The sequence below is a fragment of the Ursus arctos genome, unplaced genomic scaffold (assembly GCF_023065955.2).
Source record: "Ursus arctos isolate Adak ecotype North America unplaced genomic scaffold, UrsArc2.0 scaffold_18, whole genome shotgun sequence".
Classification (NCBI taxonomy): domain Eukaryota; kingdom Metazoa; phylum Chordata; class Mammalia; order Carnivora; family Ursidae; genus Ursus; species Ursus arctos.
Window position 1 is genome coordinate 12,268,852 of NW_026622852.1, and position 26,826 is coordinate 12,295,677.

The 26,826-nt window shown below is 39.6% G+C and overlaps 1 protein-coding gene across 3 annotated transcripts in view; it reads left to right on the top strand.

The window, feature by feature from the left end:
• Positions 1-26,826, top strand: part of ADAMTSL1 (ADAMTS like 1) — an 878,957-nt gene that overhangs the window by 220,258 nt on the left and 631,873 nt on the right. For all 3 annotated transcript variants that reach the window (XM_044386899.3, XM_044386900.3, XM_057313473.1), the window contains exon 2: positions 25,323-25,442. In XM_044386899.3, the coding sequence (XP_044242834.3) occupies positions 25,323-25,442 (120 nt within the window). The remainder of the gene's footprint in view (positions 1-25,322; positions 25,443-26,826) is intronic.

Here is a 26,826-nt window from a genome sequence, read left to right on the forward strand (position 1 = left end):
TAACAGGGGAGTCCTAACAGAGGCTGTGAGAGCAGCTGTTCCGGGAGGGGAGGCAGCAAGTATCATTCTAGCTAAGAGTCTGCAATGCTGTGTTGTTTAGGTGGAAACCTGATAATGCCAACCACTGAAGAGGTAAAACCACTCTCAATGGTATGTATATGTTAAAAGTTGACTGTTGGAGACATAAAAGACCCCAGAAGCCAAAAAGAAAAGAAAAGAAACCATAAAGGCGGAGTAGTAACAAGAGTTGGGCCTTCTTGAATGATAATGTGTGGTTAGTGTGTATTGCGCACAATTACTACTATCATTTGTTTTCAGTGGTTGCCTTTAGCAAACACCTACATCTGCCGAGCCTCGGTTTCTTCTGAATGGCTCATGTGAATGACTCCCAACACTTTGCAAACTGAGAGGCATTTTTTTAACAAATAATTGGCATACATCACTGTATCAGTTTCAGGTATACAGCATGATGGTCTGATTTACATATACTGTGAAATTATTACCATGATAAATTCAGTTAACCTCCATCTTCTTGTATAGACAAAATAAAAAGAAATAGAAAAGGAAAACAGTTCCTTGTGGTGAGCACTCTTAGGATTTAATCTTTTCACCAATTTCCTATATATGGTACAGCAGTGTTAGCTATAGTCATTGTGTTGTACATTACACGCTCCTAGTACTTACTGATCTTATTGAAAGTTGGTACCTTTTGGGGCGCCTGGGTGGCACAGTGGTTAAGCGTCTGCCTTCGGCTCAGGGCGTGATCCCGGCGTTATGGGATCGAGCCCCACATCAGGCTCCTCCGCTATGAGCCTGCTTCTTCCTCTCCCACTCCCCCTGCTTGTGTTCACTCTCTCGCTGGCTGTCTCTATCTCTGTCAAATAAATAAATAAAATCTTAAAAAAAAAAAAAAAGAAAGTTGGTACCTTTCGACCACCTTCCTCCGATTCCACTTCCCTCCACCCCCCAATTTTTCTTTTCTTTTTTCTTTGATTCTATATATAAGCGAGATCATATACCTATGGATATGAATTTATCTTTCTTTGATTTATTTCACTTAACATAATGCATTCAGGGTCCGTCCGTGTTGTCACAAATGGTAGGATTTCTTTTTTTTTTTATGACTGAAAAATATTTCGGGGTGTGTGTGTGTGTGTGTGTGTGTGTATTTCTTTATCCACTTATCCATCAATGGATACTTAGGTTGTTACCCATATCTTGGCTATTATAAATAAGGCTACTGTGAACCTGGGGGTACAGATATATTTTTGAGTTAGTGTTTTTGTTTCCTTTGGATATAGTCCCAGAAGTAGAACTGCTGGATCATATGGTAGTTCTATTTTTAATTTTGTGAGGATTCTCTATACTGTTTTTCATAGTGGCTGTGCCACTTTACAGTTCCACCCACGCCAGCATTTGTTATCTCTTGTCTTTTTAAGGGTAGCCATTCTAACAGGTGTGAGGTCAAAGGCATTTTAATCATCATGTTAGTTTTATATATTACTCCATTAATAACTTCATATCACTTACAACAATCCACTCATTCTAGTGATAATAAATGGCATGATTATGGTGCTGGAACAACTGTCCACAAGCAACACAATGAACCCAGTTACAGACCTCACATCTTTCATAAAAATTAACTTAAAAAATGGATCATAGGCCTAAATGATATGCAAAATTATTAAAGTTTTAGACTAAAACATACAAAAAAGTCTGTGTAATCTTGTGTTTGGTGATGAGTTTTTATATATAGCACTAAAAGCATAATTCATGAAAGAAAAAAATGATAAACTAGATTTTACTAAAATGTAAATCTTCAACTCTGTAAAATACAGCATTAAAAGAATGAAAAAAAGCCACAGAATGAAAGTATTTGCAAAAGATATATCCGATAAAAAAGGATTTATATCTAAGACATGCAAAGAAACACTTAAAACTCAACAAGACAAAAACTAATAAATGGGCAAAAGCCCTGAATAGATACCTCACCAAAAAAGATATATAAATGGCAGATAAGCATATGAAAAGATGTTCAACATTATTTATCACTGGGGAAATGCAAATGAAAGTGAATGAGTTACCACTGCACACCTATTGGAATGACTACGGGGGGGGGGAGGGTTTGGTAGGATAGACAAATGGTGATGGACAAAATGGGTGAAGGGGGGAGTAGGAGATACAGGCTTCCAGTTGTGGAATGAATAAGTCATTGGAATAAAAGGTACAGTGGAGAGAATATAGTCAATGGTCTTGACATGGGGTGGTGTGGTTACAGATGGGAGCTGCACTTGTGCTGAGCACAGCATAATGTATAACGTAGAGTCACTGTGAAGTACACCTGAAACTGATGTAGCATTGTGTGTCGACTATACATATATAAAAAAAAGTCTTCAGTTGTACATCATGACCAGCTAACGGAAGAAGAAAAATGGTAGGATACAGAAAGAAAATGAGAAGAAAATAAAAGGGAAAAGAGAAAAACAGTGAAAAAATGAATAGGAAAAAGATAAAAATAAAAAAAGGCATAGAAACAAAAGCAAAAAACAAACAGATACAATGAAAGAACTAAAAAGGTCGAGAGAGTCCTCTCTAAAAAGTGCTAAAGTCTAAAACCCTGACAATACCAGTTGCTGAGGCAAGGCATCAGGAACCCTTCTTCGTTGCAAGTGGGAATGCAAAATATTCAGCAATTAAAAAAAAAGAGTTATCAAGCCATGCAAAACACTGATGAATCTTAAATGCATATTGTTAAGTAAAAAAGCTAATATGAAAAGGTCACTTACTATAGGATTCCAATTTTATGACAATCTCTAAAAGGCACAACTGCGAAGATTATAGGCATATCAGCGGGTGCTGGGGGGAGGCAGAAGGGCGGAATTAAGCGAAGCACAGGTGGTAATTTCGGATTGTGGTTTTTATGTGATACTATAATGGTGGCTACATTACACTAAGAACAGGCATGTTTTGAGCACATACTATCTGCAAAGCATGTGCTCAAAAAATACTTAACTGCACGTTTGGGTCTTCAGTGAGTGTGGTAGCGTGCCCTTACAAAAATTTAGAATTCAGGGGGTTAGGAGACTTTCATTATACGTGTTATCTGCTTCTATAGTAATGAGAACAATTTATAAGAATGTATTTGTATATTATATGCATATATAAAAACGTAAAACTTCTTGTGTAGTTTTTTATGGTGATATAATACAAATGCAAAACAAATTTATTCTGGTCTATATTTCTAAGTGGTTAACACCCCTCCATTTCCCTCTCACCTTTCAGATTATAACTCTTTGAGGGCAGAGCTCTTATCTTTGAGTTGTTGATAGCTTCTATTTACACTGTTGCTCATGTAGGAGGGTGCCCAATAATATTTATGTAAGTGAATATTATGTTTTAATCTCTAAGAAAGCATAGTCCTGAATTCAAATTCCAGCTCTACTATTGGGCAAGGTATGTAATCTCTCTGAAACATAGTTTCAGCAACTATGCAATACAATTAAGACTGAGTTTGTCTTGCTATTTCGTAGAGCATTTGAAAAGATTCTACTGTAAAACACTCAGACCAGTTCCTGGTATAAGTTAGGAATCCAGTAAATGGTCTTGAAGAAAGCAATGGCTACTGATTGATAAAAAGAGATGCCAAAGTATTTGATTTACTCAGGAAAAAAAAAAGTTTCAGTGACCAAGAAAGAAAGTGAACAAGAAAGAAAGATGGTAGATTGGTAGGTGAGGAGGTGGCATGACTCATCATTCAGCACCTGTTTGACTATAATCTGTAGTTTCCATCAGCCCATTCATTGTCTGAAAGCCAGTTGCAGCCAGTCTATCTGCATTATTATAGAAAGAGTATAATTGTTGGGAATTCCCTCTTCCTAGCTGCTGTTAACACTGGTGAAAATACCCAAGAAGTGGATGTGCTTGACTTTTTATAGGTCTCATTTTCACAACCACCCAGCAAGTGGAATAGGACTTTCCATAGAGTCTTGCACAGAGTGGAGACTCAGTTGCTAATTGTTGATTGATTCATTCCTGAGATTGGTCCAAAAGACCAAGGCAACGAAGGAAATTGTTAGCTAGGAGCTTCAGGCATACGCATTAGCAGGCTTGAAAATGAAGAGTGGTTTGCAGTTCTTCGAGCACATGTCGTTATTCTTGGAGCAGCCACTCTATTCCACTACCTTTTATGGATGCAAGGCACAGAGCTTGTATCTCCATACAGCAGATACTATATTTTGACAAGTTGTTACAACTACACCTTAAGGAGATGCAAATTAAAACTGATAAATTACCACCAGACACCTACCTATTATGGTTATCTACCATTCTCTTTCTTCTACTAGAAGATCGTGAAGTCCAGAGGCCATATTTATTTTTGTGTCCACTCCCTCCAGCACAGCTCTAACAATATAGTAGAAGCTAAATAAATATTTGTTGAAATAAAATAAGGTAATAAAAGGCCAAAAGCTGTTTCATCGATGTAAAGAAAGTTTAAAACCCTTAGAAACTTAGTAATTTTTTTATAAGAGAAAACCTGACAAACTCTTAAGGTTAAAAAATATAGTTTGGGGAGTAAAGGAAGTGGGATTTTTTTTTAAATAAAAGAGAAAACTCACAATTTTTAATGTTTACATAGTATAAACAAATGGTACATCCTGTTTTCAGCCTGGATTTGAAAAAGAAAGTTTATTTAACATTCGCTGACAGAAAAAATTAACAGACTATAGGAATTTATTTGATAGTTATAAAATAGAAATGTCTCTTAAAGTCAAGGTGATATGCTACAGTTGAGTCAAATAGGAATCTGCAAAAATATAATTAAAATCTGCAACAGTCATGAAGAATGAGCAGAATGTTAGAAGTATCCATGGGTTCTGTCTAGGAAAGACAAGAAGGGAAAATTAAAAAGTTTAAGGAATCTTACCTTTAATAAGTAAATAAATATTTATCTTACTTAATTGTTTCACTTTTCCCAGGGTATTGATAACCCTGGATGATGAGATTCCAGGCAGTGAGGCTATAAAAATTAATGACTCATTAGCTAATCCTCATTATTAGCTAATTGTGATTGGTGACACATTTTGTAATTGGTGACACATTTAACGCATTTAGTAATGTACTCAGGGGACACATTTAAATGAAAGAGTTTGGTGAAGCAATTTGAAAAACATGAAAACATTTCTTATTAGTGATAAATTTGCTTGAATGCCAGTTGATTAAATATAAGATACAACTCTATATGTAGTATGTGCTTATATTATATATCTTCTCCTTATCTACTCTCGATTTAGTATGTGTTTTATTTCGAAAAGGAAAAAACATCTATATTTATTTCACTGGAATTTTTGTTTTATGATTATCAGCCAGCATGTTCTCCAACAGGAAGTGTTTAAGGAGCAATGGAACTTTTTAAGAGACTTATGTTGTAGACAAATAGATCGAGTACCCGTTCACCAAACTTTGGAGACTCGCTCCTCTGGGCCAGGGTACTCTACTAGGTTAGGACCTTGGAGATGAACCAGACTCTTCCTTAAAGGAGCTAATAGTCTGAGGGAGAGCGGGAGAGAAACTTGCTAAGATAGAGTTGATCTGAGTAGGAGTTTATAACCAATAGACTTCTGTAGATGGGCACGCGAGGCAAATGGAACTAGTGTGCAGGCGGAGAGGCGCAGATGATCACATAGGAGAAGAGGATGTAATGATAAGTAGAGGACCAACAAAAAAGGTTTTTGGGGGCCTTTAATGATTTTGTTTATTTGTTTTGAGAGAGAGCGCACAAGCACAGGGAGGGGCCGAGGCAGAAGGAGAGAACCTCAAGCAGACTCCATGCTGAGTGCAGAACCTGATGCGGGGCTGGACCTCACGATTCTGAGATCGTGACCTGAGTTGAAATCAAGAGTTGAATGCTTAACCTACTGAGCCATCCTGGCACCCCGGTTTGGGGGGCCTTTAAAAGGAGGTTGGGTTCTAATCTGTAGAACGTTGCTACTGAAAGCATGGTTGCTGGACTACAGCATCAGCAAGGGATATGTTAGAAATGCAGAATCTCAGGCCTAAACCCAGACCTCCTAAATCAGAATCTATATTATAATGAGACCCCCAGCTGAGTCTGATGTTCATTAAAATGTGAGAAACTGCATGAAAATGTAAAGAATTGTTAAAACATGTCATGCTAGAGAGAGACATGATTGGATTTTTTTTTTTTCAAATGGTTAGAAAGCTCACTCCAGCAGCAGTGCAGGTGTTAGATGAAAGAAGGGATAAGATTAAAAACAGAGAGACTGCTAAGACCAGTGCTGTGGTAGTTGAGGGGATAACTGACCACATCTGGAGATATAAAGTAGGAAAGACATTTAGAAGACAACAGTGTCAAATTTTGGCAATCAATTTGTGTAGGGGGAAGATAAAAGATTCTAGGCAGACTAAAAGATTTCTAGCTTGGGACACATGGAAAGATGCGTTGCCAATACAGATAAAGTCTGCAGGAGGAAGGGCATTTCTGTAAAGGGTGGACACAATGAAATATTGAAATCTTCATTGGGAGGTACCTATGGGACATTTGGTTATGGATGCTTAATAGGTAACTGGGTGCATGTATCTGGAGTTTGGGTTAGAGATGCGTATTTTAGCAAGTTATTATCTTATCAGTGCTGTCTAAATCCATGGTCAGGGAAAAAATTTCTGGGAATAAATTGTGAAATGAGACACAAGTTGTGTAAGGATGGAGCACCAAAGAACACCAGCATTTAAGGGGACAGATGAATATGAAACCATGAGACAGATTGAGAAAAATCCAAAGGGAGTGGTGTCATGGAAAGGAAAGCAAAAGATCATTTCAAGCAAAAGATAGTAGCTAACCAAGTCATGATTCGAGGATGTAAGATGAAAACTGGACAATGCCTATTGTATTTGGTACCTAGTCATTGATGACCATAGCCAGAGAAATTTTAGTTGGATGATGATATCAAAATTCATGGTTGCTACTGGTCAAGCTTGCGGTGCCATTAAGCGCAGTGAAGACTTATTTCTAGAAAAGCAGCTGAAAGGAAGGAAAAATATTGGATACAGGATCACGGAGTAAAAAGAAAAAAGTTATATATTCTTTCTCTCTCTCTCTCATTCCTCTCCCTCCTCTCTCTTTCTTTTATTTTTTTAATTTTTTAAGATTTTATTTATTTACTTGAGAGAGAGAGAAAGAGCGAGCAGGGGGAGGGGCAAAAGGAGAGGGACAAACAGATTTCTCCCTGGGCACGGAGCCCAATGCAGGGCTCTGTCTCCCAACCCTGAGATCATGACCAGAGCTAAAACCAAGAATCGAATGCTTAGCTGACTGAACCACCCAGGCAACCCTCTCCCTTTTTCTTTTCAATATGAACAGGTATACATAGAAAAGGGTCAACCGTAGATAAATAATGACAATATGTGTGTGGGTAGGGAGGAGAAAGTGATGACTAATGGAACAAGATCACTACAGGAACATTAGTGAATCAAATTCAGAGTATAGTTGGAGGACATTTGCCTTAGGTCCGAGAAAAGACATGTTAATGTGCGGCACTGAGGAAAGCATGGGGGTAGGGGCATGTAATTTTGGCGGTCATTTTAAAATATTCACATTTAAGGGACTTAATTTTTTCTGTGAAAGAGGAAACAATGATATTTACATAGAAGGGAAAGCTGCTAGTAGAAATGGGAGCCCCAAGAGAGAATGAGGGGAAAAGCTGACTGGGAATGCAACTGGGGAGGGGTGCCTTAAGGGGCTATATTTAAAATTACTCAGCTTAGATTGTTTTAGTCTAGAAAATGTATTTTGGTAGTTTCTACATTATCTAGTCCATCTATTTGATGAATAAGCGTATTCAAATTCTAATGCATGATCAAAGAGGCCATTATTCAGATGCCTAAGAACTAGAAAGTGCTCCAAAGATACCCAAAACGAGCAAACCAAAAGACTGTTGCATGACTACGGTGTCGAGAAAATAAATGTTGGCACCAATTGCTGGACATCTATTTTTTGTCTACTATTTATAGAAGTGGGGAATGACAGTGGAAATGATAGCAATAACTTTAGCTAATTAATCCACAGATTTGGAGTTAGAAAGACTCTCAGAATTTATATAAATGCTTCCTTCAGGTCTTGTGCAAATGCATATAGTGCCAGAGTCTTCATTACCTACTAATTAGCCAACTTCAACTCAAGAAACTATATTTAATTGTTTGAAAACTATATTATCAGGATATGTTATGGCTGAATTCCACTTCCCTTAAACTAGATGTGCCAAATTTATTTTCATTCAGCAAATATTGTACACATTCTAAGTTTAAGGTATTATTCTTGGACTTCCAGGATGATCAATAGGTCAGGGTCTCTGACTTTGATATCTTTATAGACCAGTAGGGGAGGTAAGACAAGTTCCCAAATGACCACAAGAGAGATGGAAATACATGCCATTAGCAAAGTAATAATATGTTGTGCTTTTTTGTTTAAAAATGAGGTGCCAGGACTCCTATCTCAATAAATTATGACATGTGTCTCCTACACCTCCTCCCCAATCCTGTTTACATTGGAATGTCCACATGTTTTTCCAGCCAAGTGAGTCAGTCAAGATGGAAATACTAATTTATTTGACTGAACATACTCTGCTAGCTCATACTGTTGAAAAAAAATAGGAAAGAAAAAAAAAAAACCCTCACTGGTAGTAATGTTACTACCAAACTCTGTTTATATAGGACTCTATAGTTTACAAATCACTTTTCATATATTAACCCATGTAATCATCACAACAGCTCTGTAAGGCAAATAGCAATATTCTCCCCCATTTACACATGAAGGACCTAAGACTCAGTTTAAGTAAGTTACCCAAAACACCCAACAGGGAAGAGGTGAGCTATGCTATCTAGGTTGCATGACTCCAGATCTCAACTAGAAGATCAGGACCTCTGGATTCAGTGAAGGAGAAATTACGGGTGCTTAGAGAGTACGGGGAGGACATATAGAGAAAGAAGGCTTTAAGGATTGACACAATTTCAGTAGGAGGAAATGGAAGGAAGCCTTTCTAAGTGGAGAGCATGGCAAAATTCAAATTGTGGATGCAGGAAGTGCAGGACATGATCATGCAAGAGCCAAGGTTCCATATATGGGTTTGAGAATCATATGTTCGGAAGAGATGGCTAGCTTTCCGAGAGCTAATAAAAAAATCTTAGGGCAAGAAAAAGTGGAGAAAGATGCTCATGGATGGAGCCCTGAGATCACCTATAGTTAGTGGAAGGGAAGCACAGGAGGATCTACCAACTGAGAAACCAAAGAAATGGCCAAAGAGTTACAGTCATTCCGGTTGTTATATAAACCACGGGGGAGAGGCTTTCAAGAGAGAGCATATGATCATTAAGGACAGTGACAGAGCACAAGTGGATGAAAAGATCAGCCTTGGTGAGCTGGAAGAGGGCAGAGGAGTGACAACAGAAGTCCAAATGTAAGGAACAAGTAAATGGGAAGGGAATGAAGATCGGGAAGGGGGTGTGGAGGACTGAGGCAAGAAAGTTTCCTCTCTCTCAGAAGTGTCCCTTCAAGTATTTGAAGACAGTTCCTAAATCTTCTTCCCTTTATAAGGTAAAATGCTATTAACTAATTCCACTGATTGTCATATGCTTTCCAGATAGTCACCATTATATTTTCTTATTTAGATATTGTTGGTTTATCAGTTGTCCTTAAAGTTTGGCATCTAGAAATTAATTATGTATCCCATGTTCATGGTCAGTTGAGCACAGAGTAGAAGAAAGCTATTATATGTTTTGTTTCTTACACTGTGTTTTTAACAGCAGCCCACATTTTAATTAGCCACATTTCACTGTTGATTCATTGGGCTTGCAATCCGTTGATTCCCTGTCATCCATATCCTGTACTTGCCAGCTATTTGGAGAGATAACCCAAACAGGGGAGATGGACACTGGAGCCCTGAGGTGGAGAGAGCATGGGACTGGCATCCAGAAATCTACTCTGTAGCCTGGACTTTGACACATCAAATATATGCTCTTGGGAAAGTCAATCATCTTCTCTCCAGACTCCAGAGAGAGATAGATTGAATGATTTTTAAGCCTCTTTCTAGCTCTAAAATTTCTAAAATTAAACATTGATAAACAAAATGCCTTCATTGACTTATTACTCAGCTATTTATAGAGCTCAACATATATAGAGAGAAAGTGGTTCTGATCCCTGGGGCTTACAGATGCATGGTGACATTTTGAGGCAGAAAAGTACTTGGTAAAAGGCAGGGAAGAATGGATGAGGAGCAAAGACCCGGATAATTCTTTCAAATTATTACCTGCCAAAAGGTGTGTGGAAGGGCGGTGGCCTTGGGGACTTTCAAAATACAAAATGAAGAATAGAGGGCACCTGGGTGGTCCATTAAGCATCTGACTTCAGCTCAGGTCATGATCTCAGTGTCCTCCAATTGGGTTCTGCTCCACACTCAGCAGGCAGTCTGCTTGTCCCCCTCCCTCTGCCCCTCCCCTGCTCTCCCTCTCTCTCCCTCAAATAATTAAATAAAATCTTTAAAATATGAAGAATGGAGTCCCTATATTTGGCATTATACCAAGAAGTAATCATTTTATATCATTTCACAGTTATCAAAATTATCTGTGGAATAACACAGTGAACAGGAGACCAGAAGTGTATTACACTGAAACTTTTTCCAAAGATCTAGTATTTACAGGAGCTACAGCCACTTATATCAAAGAAGATGATGTTAATAACAACACTGTCCATGATATGGCAATATCATTGGCTGGCTTTGATGTTATCTACTCTAAACATAAAATGAATGAAGCGTACAAGAAATTTCTAGCAGCATGCAGTCTTGAAATTTGTAGGATGGGTCACAAAATCAGAGGACCCTACTGAAAGATCATTATTTTTTCCTGGAATGTCAACTGTAGGTCAATTCCTTTGACAGTCTTAAGATTCCGGTTTTCATCGGATATGGACGATCTAGAAGGAAAACTGCCCCCCCCATGCTTCTGAAAGCAAACATGGGCTATGAAGATAAATTTCTCCTTTCCCCCTCCAACATATGCTACTGTGGTATTTCAGTTACCTGTTGCTATGTAATAAATTAACCACAAACTTAGTGGTTTATTTATTTATTTATTTTTAAAGATTTTATTTATTTATGTGACAGAGAGACAGCCAGCGAGAGAGGGAACACAGCAGGGGGAGTGGGAGAGGAAGAAGCAGGCTCACAGTGGAGGAGCCCGATGTGGGACTCGATCCCGGTACGCCGGGATCACGCCCTGAGCCGAAGGCAGACGCCTTAACGACTGCGCCACCCAGGCGTCCCAACTTAGTGGTTTAATTCAATAACTATGTCAGTATTACCTCCCATAATTTCATGGGTTAAAAATTTCATGGCTCGACTGGATGTTTCTTCTACTCCATATGACATCAGCTGGGATTGCACTCATTTGGAAGCTTACTTAGACTAGAATGTCCAGGATGGTTTAGTCCTATATCTTGTAACTTAGTAGGGACAAGTAGAAGGCTGGGCTCAACCAGGACATTGGAATATCTGTGTCTCTCCACATAGTCTTAAGACTTTTCCTATTCCATGCAGCCCTCTCCATTTGGTCACTTCACATAGCCTCCTTAGCTGGGTGCCTGGACTTCATATCTGGTCACCCAGAATTCCCCAAAATACAAAAGTGAAAGCTGTTAGGCCTCAACATTCTTTGACCCTAAACTGTCATGATGCCACTTCTACCTTATTCTATTGGTTAAAGCAAGTCACAAAACCATCCCAGATTTAGGATGAATGTAGGGGGCAGGGGGTGGGGGTGGAGGCACTATACATGTTCATTAATTCTAGGAGGCATTGTTCAATTGGGACCATTCTGGAAAATAGGTACCACTTGAGAAGTATCGAAAATGGACACCCATATCAAGAACTAGACCCAATTGAACATGACCTGGCTCCACTGAGCTCATTTTTCATAGAATAGAAAATAAGAGAAAGTATTTGATTGTTGGCTTTCTATTGATTTTTCTTTTAGTATAAACCCAAATGTGGATTGTGAAAATTGGTGGTAAAAAGTTATTTTTAATAATTTCATGGTCAAGTGCTTGCTTTGGCAACACATAGAATAATAATTTCATGGTCAAGAAGAAAGGTAGTGTGTGGTGTGTGTGTGTGTGGGGGGGGGCATATAATTGGTGATCCCAAAGCTATTCCAGTGAACGATTTATACAAGATTCATATTATCATTAGCTTAAATGACGAATATGACTTAATTCTGCCCTACCTTTCACTGTAGACCTTTAAGATCCTTGAAAGCCCTTGTCCTTTTGGGCTGCTTCCATGAGTGGTACCTGTGAACAAGCACTGTTTACCATGATGCAAAGGCCGCCATTTGCTTTCCTTTCCTGTTCCAGCCCTTATGGGGATATTCACTGTCAAGGCTTCTGTGCCTAAGAAGCTGAGTGGAAGCACCATGTAACTGCCTGTAGTGGTCACAGCTGATCCACTTCCTGCGCAAACCCCCCTTTTCTCCTGGCTGTCCTTATCCCTTGTGCAGGTGCTGTGGTCTCCCCTGGTCTAGTCCCTGTCCTTGCTGGGCATTCTTGCTGGTCCATGCCGCTGATGCTCTAAGTCTGGAGGAGCCAGAGCTCCCACCTGTCAAATGGGAAAGCAGGCTTCCATGCTCTGTTAGCTTCCATGCTTGGTTTTCAGTGCCACACCTTTTTGATTTTTACTCAAAGGCTTCCTGCTCTGATGAAATCTGAGTCATAATAATCACTATGTTGAGTGTAGAATTGTTCTTTTTTTCTTTAATATCCAAGGCTCTGAGTCCAGACCAAGCTGAAATGAATTCTCTTCCAAAAGGCTCCTCCATACCCCATGCGAATAAGACCCATCATCTATCAGGTGCCTGGGTCTCCCATTTTCAGGTCACATTGAGATTTTTGCAACACACATGCACATATACACATTCATACATACATATCACACACATATATGCCTATTAAGTGCTTTCATTTCCTTACAAAGATTATGCTTCTTTAGTAGGAACAAACTATTATTACTATATGACGAAGTAATAATACATTTATATGACAAATATATTCAGCACTCCACTTCTCTTTCCCCGAGGAATACATGGGCCGAATTTCAGAAATAACTTGGGAGTTGAGAGACAAGAGTTTTGAAGAACCAGCTGCCATCTGTGTGAAGTACATTGAGAATGACAGATAAGGGTGAGGAGGGAAGAGTGGACGTTTAAAGAACGCTTGCTATGTGTTAAGTGTAAACCTCCCCATTTCTTGGTCATTTTCTTGAGATACTGAGTAAATATTTGAAATTCTTTAAGGTACATATACAATTTAAATACTGATATATATTTCTCCCACTTTTTGTGTTTACATTTCTTAGAGACCGGGCCATGGGGTATGCGTGTGCAGGGTGGGGAGGGTGTGGTGAACGCACATGTATCTGAGTTACCCTACTGCTGCTATTAAAGCATTATCCAGAGAACTGTGCTTGAATATTTCCTTAAAAGGGGAGTAAATCTACATGGGTCTATACTATCCTATTTTTTTTCTCTGAAATATTGGCACATGTCGGTAAGACTTCTAGCCAGGGATAGAGAAGCTTCTAGAGTTCATGAAACAGTAAAAGCTGATTTGCCCAGGAAATGCTTTAACTTATCACCTTTTGTGTGTACTTCCTTTTGTGTGTAATTCAAGCCATTGGGCCAACTGAATACAGTGAGTATTGGACGTACTATCTTACATTTCAGTAGTAGGACAAAGAAGCATGCTAGAATGGGGTGAGCCTGGAGCTGGGTATAGGCAGTCTGGGTGAGGATCCAGGAAGCAGAATCAGAGCTGTCTCTTACCCACCAATTTTGATCATTGTTTCCCAGTACTGTAGAGAATTAACTGAGACTTCTATGCAGAGAGAGTGAAAAGAAACCCTAATAGTGTTCTCACCATTTCTTTGGCATCATGGAGACCGCGTGGCCTTTTTGCTGTAGATGGGATGGTGAATTGGGAACATTAGTTCCATTCCCATAGCACTTGGGTCAGAAGAAGAAGCACTGTGTTAGTTGAAATCCAGAAACAGGTGCCAAGACAGGATTAAGAATGCAAGAGGATTCATGGGGGAAAAGATGAGGGAGGCAGAGAAGGCCAGATGACTGCAACTCAGCTGTCCCCAGTGGAAGAAAGAGAGAAAACAGAAAGGTTGGATAGGAAGAGTCTCAGCCCCCAGGGCAGTGCTGAGGAGGGTTTGGCCAGCCAGTAGGAAGCCCTAGAGCAGAAGTCACCTGTCAGAGGACCTGCTTTGGTGTGTGCTGCGCTCAGGCCAGGGCTGGGAGCTCAGCCCTTGGGCAACAAGGAGGTAGATCCAGAGTACATCTGGCCATCTGTCGATTAAGCTCTCTGCAGCAGGAGATCTGAGTGGCACATCTTTATGGCTGCCAAAGGAGTTAATATAAACTAAGCAAGGGCGAAGAAAGAATTTCTGCCCTAATCAATCTTCATTTTGATTCAGAATATGGGAGGTACCGTGACTTTCAACACCTTTCAGCTAAGCAACTTTAGAAAAGCCTGGGTAACAATGTTGAGCTAAATAAACATTGCCAAGTATACAACTAAAGAAGATTGATTTCTACTACTGCAGTGTGTACGTAGACACCTTTATGTCCTTCCTTTTTTTTTTCATCTGAAAATTCTCCTCTAACTGCTCAACTCCCTGAATTTTTGCATTAATGAGTGTTTCATTTTACATGTACCATTTAAAGCATACACCTAAGCACACAGGAACAATTTTAAGACCACATCTGTCTCTCCTTGTTTTTAGAAGATGTGACAGTAATGTGCCCTTCTCCTTAGGAGCAGAGCACAGGGAATCCTGCCTTTTCTGTTTTGTATGTTCTTTCACTGTCCAAGCGTAGATCTGAATCACAGCTGAAATCAGCTTTCTCGAGTATCCTAACTTTGGAAATTGTATTCCGCTCCCCTCTTGGTAGGAATGGGGTATGATGCGTCTTAAAATGTTTAAGGAAGATAAGGAAGAAGAGAATTCACTACATATTTTGGTAAAGCTGCTGCCGCCTTTGACTAATTGGGCTGTTTGGCCGTCTTATGTATGTCAAGGGCTATGTCTCAAAACCCACGTTTTCTCTACCTGATGCCTAAGAAGGCAATGGATCTTTCCCCTCATCTGAAAAGTTAAGAGGCTGGTGAAGAGGGTCTCCAAAATTCTTTCTAGCACTTTCTTTTCGGCGCTCATGGTAATAATCGGTTATGGAAATGCAGCTTACCTGTAGATCAAGCCCACATTATACACAGTGCGTGCAAACCCTTTGATAGAATTCCTTTTGCTGCCTCTTTTTTTTTACACATTGTTCTGGGAGGGTACATTCCTCTGTACGTTTTTGTTCATTTCTTATTTTGTTGTTGTTTTAAGGACTCCTTGCCTTATCAAGGTAGCTATCTATCTACCTTAAAGATAAAGTGGATCTTTTGAAGCATGACTCCCCCCTACCCCACAGCGTAAAGGTTATTTTGCTAGGGTAATGGAGTTTCTTTTCATTGACATTCTGGGACAGATCTTTAAATTCCGCTACATCTGGTCACCTTGCCTCCAACCATATTATAGCTGTTACTCTAAATCAGACCTGAACTAAGCATGAACATCTGTACCAGGAATTATGAGGCCCAGCTGAACACTTTGGACCAGTATGTTCCATCTCACTTCTTTCTGCTTTAACTGTTTAGCAATTATCTTTACAATCCTTAGAAATGGTAATTAAAGTCGGTAAAAGAACAAACAGAATGCTGAAATGTTTTTAAGCTCCAAACACCAGGTATATAAATGTCAGTGGCTTAAATATGGTTATACGAATGTTTTTATTAACTCCCCCCACCGATCTTCTTGGGGATCATATTCAGCCTTTCCTCGAGGGAGTATAACACAGCTGATCAGCTCACATAGTTGGCAGCCATTAGCTGAGGACACCTGAAGCCACTTCAAGCACCTTTTTATTTTCACAGACAAGCCTGCCGTGGCTGTAGGTATGGCTAGGTATGCTGGCATCACAAAGTGTCCGTCCAAGGAGACTGATTCACTCCCCAACAAGACACCCAACAGTACTTTTGGAGATAAGCGGATGATTTTCTAAGTGGGCTCTCACAGCAATGAAAGCAGTTTATCCAGTGACACTGTCTCCCCACTCTCACTGGTAAACATGTGCGCACACAGTGGCTGATCTTAGCATAAGCTGGTTGAGCCTCTTCTGACTGGTGACTATGAATTTGGAGACGTTTGTAAATACCATTATTTTGGTGCATATTCTCAGAAGTCTCTGAAATACTTTTGCTGCATTATAATGAGGAATTTTCCTTACTAAGATGATATGCCCGTAATTTTTTCTTTTACATTCAAATTACGGTTTACTCATTTCCTCATCTTACTATATTAGAATATTCCTACCAGGAATGAAGTTCTAGGGATTAATGGAAGGGGAGCCACTGAAAGTAGACTGGATTTTTTTTTTCATTGTATTCGGATCCATTAGAATAGCCCTAACAGGAATAGGCTGTAAAATGATTAACTTCCTTTTCCGAATCAGGGACTTTTGTTTATTGCCAAATGGAATTTACTAATGTCAGACAAACTCACTTTGTTACCAAATGTCAGGACCTTTAATAAAGTTAGAAACATCTATATTTGGGGCGCCTGGGTGGCACAGCGGTTAAGCGTCTGCCTTCGGCTCAGGCCGTGATTCCGGCGTTATGGGATCGAGCCCCACATCAGGCTCTTCCGCTATGAGCCTGCTTCTTCCTCTCCCACTCCCCCTGCTTGTGTTCCCTCTCTCGCTGGCTGTCTCTATCTCTGTCGAATAAATAAGTGAAATCTTTAAAAAAAAAAAAAAAAAGAAACATCTATATTTATTTTTATATAGAATCTACTTCTTCCTATATTTAGTCCCCAAATTTCCTTTGACTATTCTCATTTTCGGCTTAGTGTATCAATATTTTAAGGGCTAGTGATAGCGTATTCATCCTTTGGTTCGCTTTCCTTCAAACCGAAGTTACTCATACTTTTATATTGGGAACAGATTTTCTCTTCGTACCCTTGGTCTCTGAGTGACTTTGATTTTGAGGACCAGATGGTATTGATACTGAGAGCCAAAGCTACCTTTGGGCTCTTTGAGTCCATATAAATTCGTATTTCCTCCTCTTACTTGGTAGGGATTCTCAGAACTAGAGCTAGAGATTTGGGGGCATCCAAGAAAACTTCCTGTTCAGTTATTAATTCAGTAAGCATTGAAGTGTCCCCCTTGTGCCAAGAACGCACAACCCTGGCACCGATCATTTCACTATCCATTGGCATTTAAATATAGGTACGTATTCCGACAATGCAGGAGCCAGTTACCTAAGTTGTTTAGATGATTATTCTAATCTGTTGAGACTTCACAACTTCACTATCTTGCTTCTTAGTGAACTATGAACCAAAATATGGGCATAAATAGAAGTTACAAAATCCTTTTGGTAAGAAAAAAAAAAGTAGCAGTGTGGTTTTCAGTGCTACACTTTCTAAGTAGTATTGAACTCTAAATCCGACCCATGGGGCATGAACTTGACTACATTTCAGTTTTCACATAAAAACTAAATGAGGAAAGAACAACAATAAACTGATAATTTGAGGGCATCTTTGTATGTTTAAACTTCTATTTTTTCTACATCCCTCTCTCCCAGCCTGGATGTCAATGGATGCCTCTCCCAGAGTTGTAAGAACATTATAGCTGTTTCAAAGCTCTGGCCATAATCCATTCCTATCATCAGCATTGCAATTTCTATAGAAATTTGGACTCTTCCTTAATGATGGCAGAGATTCCAAAATGTGAACCAGTTGCTCTGTGTTTTAACATTCCAAATTCTAGTCAGAACCCATAGAGCAAACTTGTAAGAAGTAGGACATTCTGAGGAGGGGTATTCTTATATTTTCTTCCACCAATCACGTTCATTGTGAGCCGACAACTGTGAGTCAGAATACTAACCAGAATTCTCTGGAGCCACGGAGAGTCAGGTCAAGCAGGGGAATGCTTGGTGCCAGGTTATGATGGGAGTGAGTGTGAAGTTGAAGACAAAAGTACACGTAGACATAGTTGGAGTTTCTGATTGTATCCTAAAGCCAAATGCAAAACCTTTTGTTATTATTCAGTGACTTTGGTTTTTCATTTTAACTACCTTTACCTCCTTTTCACTCTCAGGGGGTAGAGAACAGAGAGTTACTTGAAAGACTCCCTTGTTTCCTGTATTTACCTCTGTCCCTCCCTAAAATCTCTTTATGTTTGATCGCTCAGCCCCATTCGAGAGAACGAGAGAACGTAAACCACAACAATAAATTGCTTCCATGCCTTCCTGGATCTAATGAGACTCTATTCTGGGAGCTGGTATTTCTACACTCCTGGGTTCTCTACGGAGTACTCTGGTGTGCCAACGATCAGAAAGAGGAGTCAATGTTTGAGGCAGGAAAGGAGACTGTAATTGGGGAAACAATCTTCATCACAGGATACAAATTCTAGCGCATGACTGTCTTTGTGCTTCCTGAGAAGCACTCCTCAGGAGTCTAGAAATGCGGTAGAAACAGATAGGTGACTCAGTCATGATTACTGTTTCTTGCCCTGCTCCTGGAGGTGAATAACCAGATTTGAATCCAGCAGAGACTTGAGTTTTCTAGAGTCACTGTCTCTGATTCCTAATCCTAACATTGCCACTGGCCATGTGTAAAATTCCTCCACTTCTCACATTTCCATTTTCTAACTGCAAAACTAACACCACTGCATCCAAAACATAATGGGGCACTAGTTTTCGTGCATTTTTAAAGTAATATGCTAACTACCTTATAACTGCAAGGGGAGTTTTGACATATCAGGTGTAGAGTAACCTTATTTTCCAAACCAAAAATCAGGAAACCTGATCTAATCATGGGAAACAGAATTTTCAAATGTGAGTTATCCTGGAAACTTTCAAGTTTCAGTTAACATTTAGTTGAATTCAGGGGTTAGGGATTGATAGCCCAAAGAACCATAGGCTGTTCTTAAGAAATTAATTGTAATAAGTTGAATGTAATGTTATCATGAATGTCTTTTCATGGAGAACCAATAGAAGAATGCCTAAAAATGATGAAATGTGGTATATTTGGATGGCCTTGTTAATATTTTCGGTTGGTAGAACGAGGCCATCAGAGATAGATCCATGTTGCATGCTAAGTATCGGTTCTCCCCAGATGGTTCTTATTTGAGCTCTCATACCTTCCCATTCGCCATACTTTCCCTTGGCAAGCTCATTCATGCCAAAGTGTCATCTACTCCCCATATGATGCCAACACTTACATATCTCCAGACCAGTGTCCTTCCGGTGCACAAGGCTCAGCTTCCTTTGCCGAAGGTCCCTCAGGCTCCACGTCTCTGGAACCAAACTCCTCATCTAACTCACATAATTGCTCCTTCTGCTGTATTTCCTATTTGTTGTAAGGGCTATTGTCCACTCTGCTCTTTTGCTCGAATCCAGGCAGAAAATATAGACATAGCCTGAGACTTATCACTGGCATCCAGCTGGCCACCAAATTTTCTGGTCCTTCCTTTCCTCCCAGCCCCTCATGCCCTGATGAGTTCTCATCAGAGTAATTGCAGTGATCACAAACTGGTCACCTCATCTCCAGGCTTACCTCCTCAAAGCTGCCAGAATCACTTCCAAACTCATGAGCCCAAGCAATACTGGCTGCTTCTGTAAGCATGATTCATAATCTGGCCCCTGAGCAGTATAAAAATTCTGTCCTTATCCCATGCTCTCGTGTACCCATACACTCTTGCCATGCTAGATTACATAAAATACAAACAAGGTATCTCAAGCCTTAGTGCCTTTCCCCAGGCTCTTCCTCCTTTCTGGAATAATAATCATCCCTTCCCCACTCCCATTCCTCTTGTCGGGCTAGTAAATCCCCACTCTTCCTTTAACCCCACTTTAAAGTCTTTCATAATCTTTCTTGGGAGAGGTAATCACCATTGCTGAGTATTCTCCTGGCATTCTGCGCTTATCTAGAATATTTTTATTGTATTAATTACAGCAGGTTAGCCATAGTAACAAATAGTCTATAACATGGGCAACTTCCAACCCAGTAGACTGTTACTTCTTGATCATGTTACAATATGAGGTAAGCGAACAGGTCGTGGGACTGCCTTCCTGCCTACAGTCATTCAGGGAGCCAGGCTGATGGAACCTCTGACACCTTTAACAATTGACATCAAGATGTCCCTGAGGCTGTCTCCATTCCAGACAGACCTGAGGGCAACAGAGCACGGAGGAAGGAATGTGGGAGATTTTTATGACAAGCCTTGTGTATCACTGATCACTTCTACCAGCTAAAACTCAGTCTTGGCCACCTTCCCTGCAAGGGAGGCTAGGAAATGTTTTTGGGTGTACCGGTGTTGGTGAAAAGATGGTAGCTTTTGGTGAGCATCTAGTGGACTCTGTCCCATCCACGTACTCGCTAGAAGGATAGTGCCCCGAAAGGAAGAAATATGTCCTTTAATAAAGCTCCTGGCACTTGAGTAAATGTGTGTAAAAATGAATGACTGAAACAAACAAACAAACAAACAAAAAAACAAATGAGTAAAAGATATTACTTTGGATTTAAGTAATCATTTTTTTCTTTTTTCTTTTGTTTGTTTATTTGTTCGTTTGTTTAGTTTTTTATTATGTTATGTTAGTCACCATACAGTACATCCTTAGTTTTTGATGTAACGTTCCGTGATTCATTGTTTGCATATAATACCCAGTGCTCCATGCAATACGTGCCTTCCTTAATACCCATCACCGGCCTATCCCAATCCCCCACCCCCCTTCCCTCTGAAACCCTCAGTTTGTTATTTGCAAATGACACTACAGATAAAAGACTGGTATCCAAGATCTACAAAGAACTTCTCAAACTCAATACACGAGAAACAAATAATCAAATAAAAAAAATGGGCAGAAGATATGCACAGACACTTTTCCAATGAAGACCTACAAATGGCTAACAGACACATGAAAAAATGTTGAAAATCATTAGCCATCAGGGAAATTCAAATCAAAACCACATTGAGATACCACCTTATGCCAGTTAGAATGGCAAAAATTGACAAGGCAGGAAACAACAATTGTTGGAGAGGATGTGGAGAAAGGGGATCCCTCTTACACTGTTGGTGGGAATGCAAGTTGGTACAGCCACTCTGGAAAATAGTGTGGAGGTCCCTCAAAAAGTAAAAATAGAGCTACCCTATGATCCAGCCATTGCACTACTGGGTATTTACCCCAGAGATACAGACATAGTGAAGAAAAGGGCCATATGCACCCCAATGTCCATAGCAGCATTGTCCACAATGGCTAAATTGTGGAAGGAGCCGAGATGCCCTTCAACAGACGAATGGATTAAGAAGATGTGGTCCATATATACAATGGAATATTACTCAGCCATCAGAAAGAACGATTACCCAACATTTGCAGCAACATGGACGGGACTGGAGGAGATTATGCTAAGTGAAATAAGCAGAGAAAGACAATTATCAGATGGTTTCACTCATTTATGGAACATAAGAAATAGCAGGGAGATCGGTAGGAGAAGGAAGGGAAGAATGAAAGGGGGGGGTAAACAGAAGTTGGAATGAACCACGAGAGACTATGGACTCTGGGAAACAAACTGAGGGCTTCAGAGGGGAGGAGAGGTGGGGGATTGGGATAGGCTGGAGATGGGTATTAAGGAGAGCACATGTTGCATGGAGCACTTGGTATTATATGCAAATAATGAATCATGGAACACTACATCAAAAACTAAGGATGTAATGTATGGTGACTAACATAACATAATACAAAATTATTATTAAAAAATAATAAAATTTTAAAAAATCATAGAGGAGAACATAGGCTGTAATCTCTTCGACATCGGCCACAGCAACTTCTTTCATGACACATCTCCAAAGGCAAGAGAAACAAAAGAAAAAAATGAACTTTTGGGACTTCATCAAGATAAAAAGCTTCTGCAGAGCAAAGGAAACAGTCATCAGAACAAAGAGACAACCCACAGAATGGGAGAAGATATTTGCTCATGAAACTACAGATAAATAATCATTTTGAAAATCAGTTTGAAATAGAAGTCTAAGATTTACATATTTATGTATGTTTATATATTTATAGATCTCCTTCATTGTAACGGTATTTCTAAAACACACAGAATATAATAATTATTATCCATGGTTTGATAGATACAGATATTCAAAACTAACTTAATAATGATCAAATTAATTTGGGTGCTTTAAATTGCCTAATTAGTAATAGTGTTCATGAATAAAAATTAAATGAGAAACAGATACGCACACGATATCTATAGGGAGAAAGTGGTTATAATTACATTCATCTAACTTGTATGTTCTTATCTATTCTCAATATTAAATTGAACTTTAGTTTAATTAAGACCTTCTGCCTTAGTATCACATAAAAGGATTGGGGAAGTTGAGCATCTTGGTAAGAATTTTGAGTTTTATAAATGCCAGCATTCTTGGGAAATACAAAGAGGCAGAAATGGTTTCTAAAACAAATACACAGCTATGGTTGAGAATTAAAGCATAAACCAAATGCACTAAGTGTTTGTTGATTATCCTTCCTTTTTTGTAGCTTTGCATATTCAGTCTTTATATTTGGCATCTCACCTTCTCTTTTGGAGCATATTTGAGTCATTTTGTCTCTTTCTTTTATCAGTTTAACAAAAGAAACATGTTTTTCATAGGCACAAAATTTCTCCCAAAGAAAATGCACATAAGTTGGTTAGTCTCTTCAGACTTTAGCTTTTGAAGACTATGACATTGCATGACAAGGTGGCCACCATTTTGAATAACAGACTTAGAATTCAAAATAGCCTAGGATTGTTGGAGAAATTATTAATGAAATGTGAACTTTAGAAGTGATCAGCATACATTTAGTCCTTTCGCAAAGAGTGGCATGAAGACACATCAATTCTAGGTCACTTTAAACTCAGGTTCTGATCTTTTTGAGAAAAAGCTGCATAAATATGGCTATTCTTTATCTGGAACTTGAAGAGCTGTGAGCAGTCCTGAGCACGGGGCCATGAATTTGGAACGCTCCCAACAGGAAGTGGAGGATCCCTGAAAGCTTCTAATCGGGGAAGTTACAGGGTCAAGGCAGGTTTTGAAGTGTATGTAACTACAGACTCAAGGAATGATTGACCCTGATGAAAAAAGAAATGAGAAATTTAATTTTAAATGTAATGGGAATGAGTTAGTTTACCCAGAAGGATACATTTCTAAGAATTAGTCTGCATTTCTACCTCTGCTTCTTCAGGACTGGCTAATTCTTACGAAACGGTGTAGGCAAAGAAACAAGATAACCTCTCCTCGACCCTGCCTCTTGATGATTGTATCAATTTTCTGTTGCTTCCATAACAGATTACTACAGATTTAATGGCTGAAAACAATACATAAGTATTACCTCACAATTTCTGTAGGTCAGAAGTCTGGCAGGCATGGCTAGATTCTCCAGTCAGGGTCTCACTGGGCTAAAATCCAAGTATTGGCCAAAGATGTAGTTCTCCTCTAGGGCAAAGGTCCTCTTCCAAGCTCTCCATTGTTGGCAGAACATATTTTCCTCTCATGCTTCCCATGTGCCCCCCCACCCTTGATCTTCAAGCCAAAAATGGCAGGTCAAGTCTTTGTCACACTTTGAATCTTTTTGACTTTCTCTCCTGCCCTCAGCCCAAAGAACGTTCTGTTTTTAAGGCCTCCTATGATTACACTGGGCCCACTTGGATAATCCTGGATATTAACCCTATTTTGAAGTCAACTAATAAGTAAACTTAATTACATCTGCAAAGTCCCTTTGCCACGTTAAGCAGTATATTCAGAGATAGGATACTAGGGAGTAAAGGGGCCCAAGATTCTGTCTACCCCAATGATACTGACTGTGCTGTATAACAGAAGCCATTTACATATACATTACAGAAAATTCTATTCCTTTCCAAAGGGTTTAGGAATTAAAATTATTTGAATTTATTAGGAATTATTACAGACATTGAAGAAGGCATAAATTAATAATATGAACACCCACATATTCCTGGTGCTATTACCGATACCATAAAAAGGTATACAATTGAAAATGTATAAAAATTAAATGTTAAACTAACATGAAGATAATACAATACTCATTTATAATATCCACTACAGACATTATAAACATGGTCAAAGAATTTCATGTATGTTAAAAGCTAAAATTTTTTAATTTTTCCTTGAGCAGAATGTGCTTTCGATAATAACTATGGCTATTACCTGTTGAATGCTTCCTCTAGGTCAGTCAGTGTACTACATATTTACCTGTATTATCTCCTGTCTTCTCAGCAACCCAATCATGCTGATACTATTCTGTCTTACAGTGCGTAAACTGAGGTTCGGAGAGGTAGTGGGAAGCTTGGGTGAATCCACCGCCCCTTGCATTTATGGGAGTTCCTCAACAATGTGTCTCCTCCGGAGATTTGAGTAGCTCAGTAGCACAATGTGATAATGATAAGAAAGGGGTTGGAGAGTCAGGCCTGTATTTGAGTCCTCATTTCAGCACTTACTAACTTGCCAAATTCCTGAAACCCTGTTGCCTCCAGTTCCTAATTTGTAAAGTGTGGCTAATAACAGACACCTCCTGGGGCTGGTGCAAGATAACATGTGTGAAGAACCTGGTATGTGATAAGCTCTAGATAAAAGTTCTCCAATACCTCCCTCCAGAGTAGCTGAAGTGCATCTGGTTCTAAAGTACTTGAATAACTCAGGAAGTCAGTAATGGGACCAGGCCAGCTTCTCCTCGTCTGCTAGATATTTAACAGGACATCAGGACCCACCTAGATGCTCACATCCATGGAAATAGAGATTGATCCCTGTGGGTGCAGGATACCTGGGTGGCGCATACAGAGGGATAACCCAATAGAATGAAACTAGGCTTGACCTGGACTCAAAGATAACTTAAAATGTCTGAATCTGGCATCATACACCAGTCAATTAAGAGGTGCCAGCTTAGCAGTAGACTTTCCTGGCATCCATCCAAGGAGCCGCATGCCAGAATATGCTAGTGGCTCTCACATTAATATGTATTTGCGTGCGTTGTTTTTGATTGCTCTAATCGGACTTGAAATGCATCCAAGAAGTTTCTTCAACTCAGAGACATTAATTCCTCAGTGTCCCCTCCCTCCAGGCTCTGTCTGAAGGCTTAATTGGCTATCTTATCTCCCTAGGTATGCGGAGACCAAAGCCAAGGGGCTGTTTTCCTGAGGGAATTTACGCTCATTCGGAGAGAGAGCCTTCATGAAGATTTCCTGTCTGACCTCTTGAATAGTCACAAAACTGAAGACCCGGTAGAGTGTCTCTTTTCTTTATTCTTGGTAACACTGAAGTTCAGTCGCCAATTCTGACTTGCGATCGTGGTTGGTTTTAGTGAAGAGGTTTGAATGGTATTTACTCATATCCGTGGCGAGAGGGAAGCAAAGTGATAGCAGTGGACAGACTGTGTGGGGCACCTTTCTACCATTTCCTGGGTCTGGCTAGTTGCTTTTACTTGAGTGATAAAGCTGGTTTGGGGCAGCATGTGAAGGATTCACATTAAAATCACTGATGTTTTGCCAGCGAGTCTGAACAAGAAATGGTAATAATTTAAATGGGTGAAGAAGAAAAAAGGAGATTTATATGTAAATTGTTTCATGAGTCGATGGAAATTCCACCATCTTCCCACACCAATTTCTTTGTGGATATTTTTACTTCAAAGTGTTAGTCATATTTATTTTATGAAAGTTTGTTTCTCTAGTGGTGGTTTTGAAAAAAAACCAAAAAATTGGAAGTCTCCAAGATGAGCTCTGAAGTGAAAACAAGTAGCATAGCTGACTGGAGATGTCAAGGGTCAGGGTCCTCTCTACTTGCAAATCAAGCCGTAATTTGTCATCTGTACTTTATTGTGAGAATTGGACAGATAACGTCTGAAAGTTTTAAGTGTGGCTCTTCATGGTGGTGACATTGTGCTCGGAAGCGCTCACACTGGAATTAGAGGAGCCCAGTGGATTTCTTGTGCACTCAGAAAATAATGACTTAGAGGGGCGCCTGGGTGGCTCAGTTGGTTGAACGTCTACCTTCAGTTCAGGTCATGATCCCAGGGTCCTGGGATCAAATCCCACATTGGGCTCCTTGCTCAGCAGGGAGCCTGCTTCTCCCTCTGCCACTCCCCCTGCTTGTGTTTGCTCACTTTCTCTCTCTGACAAAGGAAGGTGGGAAGGAAGGAAGGGAGGGAGGGAGGGAGGGAGGGAGGGAGGGAGGGGAAAAGAATGACTTAGAACATGTCCAAAGCAAACACGCAAGTGGCTTTCTTTCTACCTCCTCTACCCTGCCTCCTACAGCCTCTCTCATGAGGGTGTTTTGGGCACATTTATCTCATAAACTTCCCTTCTACATACTGAATAAATCAGTTTTCTTGGTGGCCACTCACGGCCACTGCTTACTATTTCTGTCATTTCCATCTTCTCTGTGACAGAGGTTCACATTCTTCTCAAACTTGTGCCCCAGCACGGGCAGGAACAGTGGTAAATGTTCCCAAGGGTACTATAATTAATTTTCATACGGTTCATATATATACATATATATATGTGTGTGTGTATATATATATATATATATATATATATATATATATATATATTTCTCACTAAACTCAGAAAATGCAGAGCCTGCTTTTTAAACTTTTATTGTTTGCTCAAG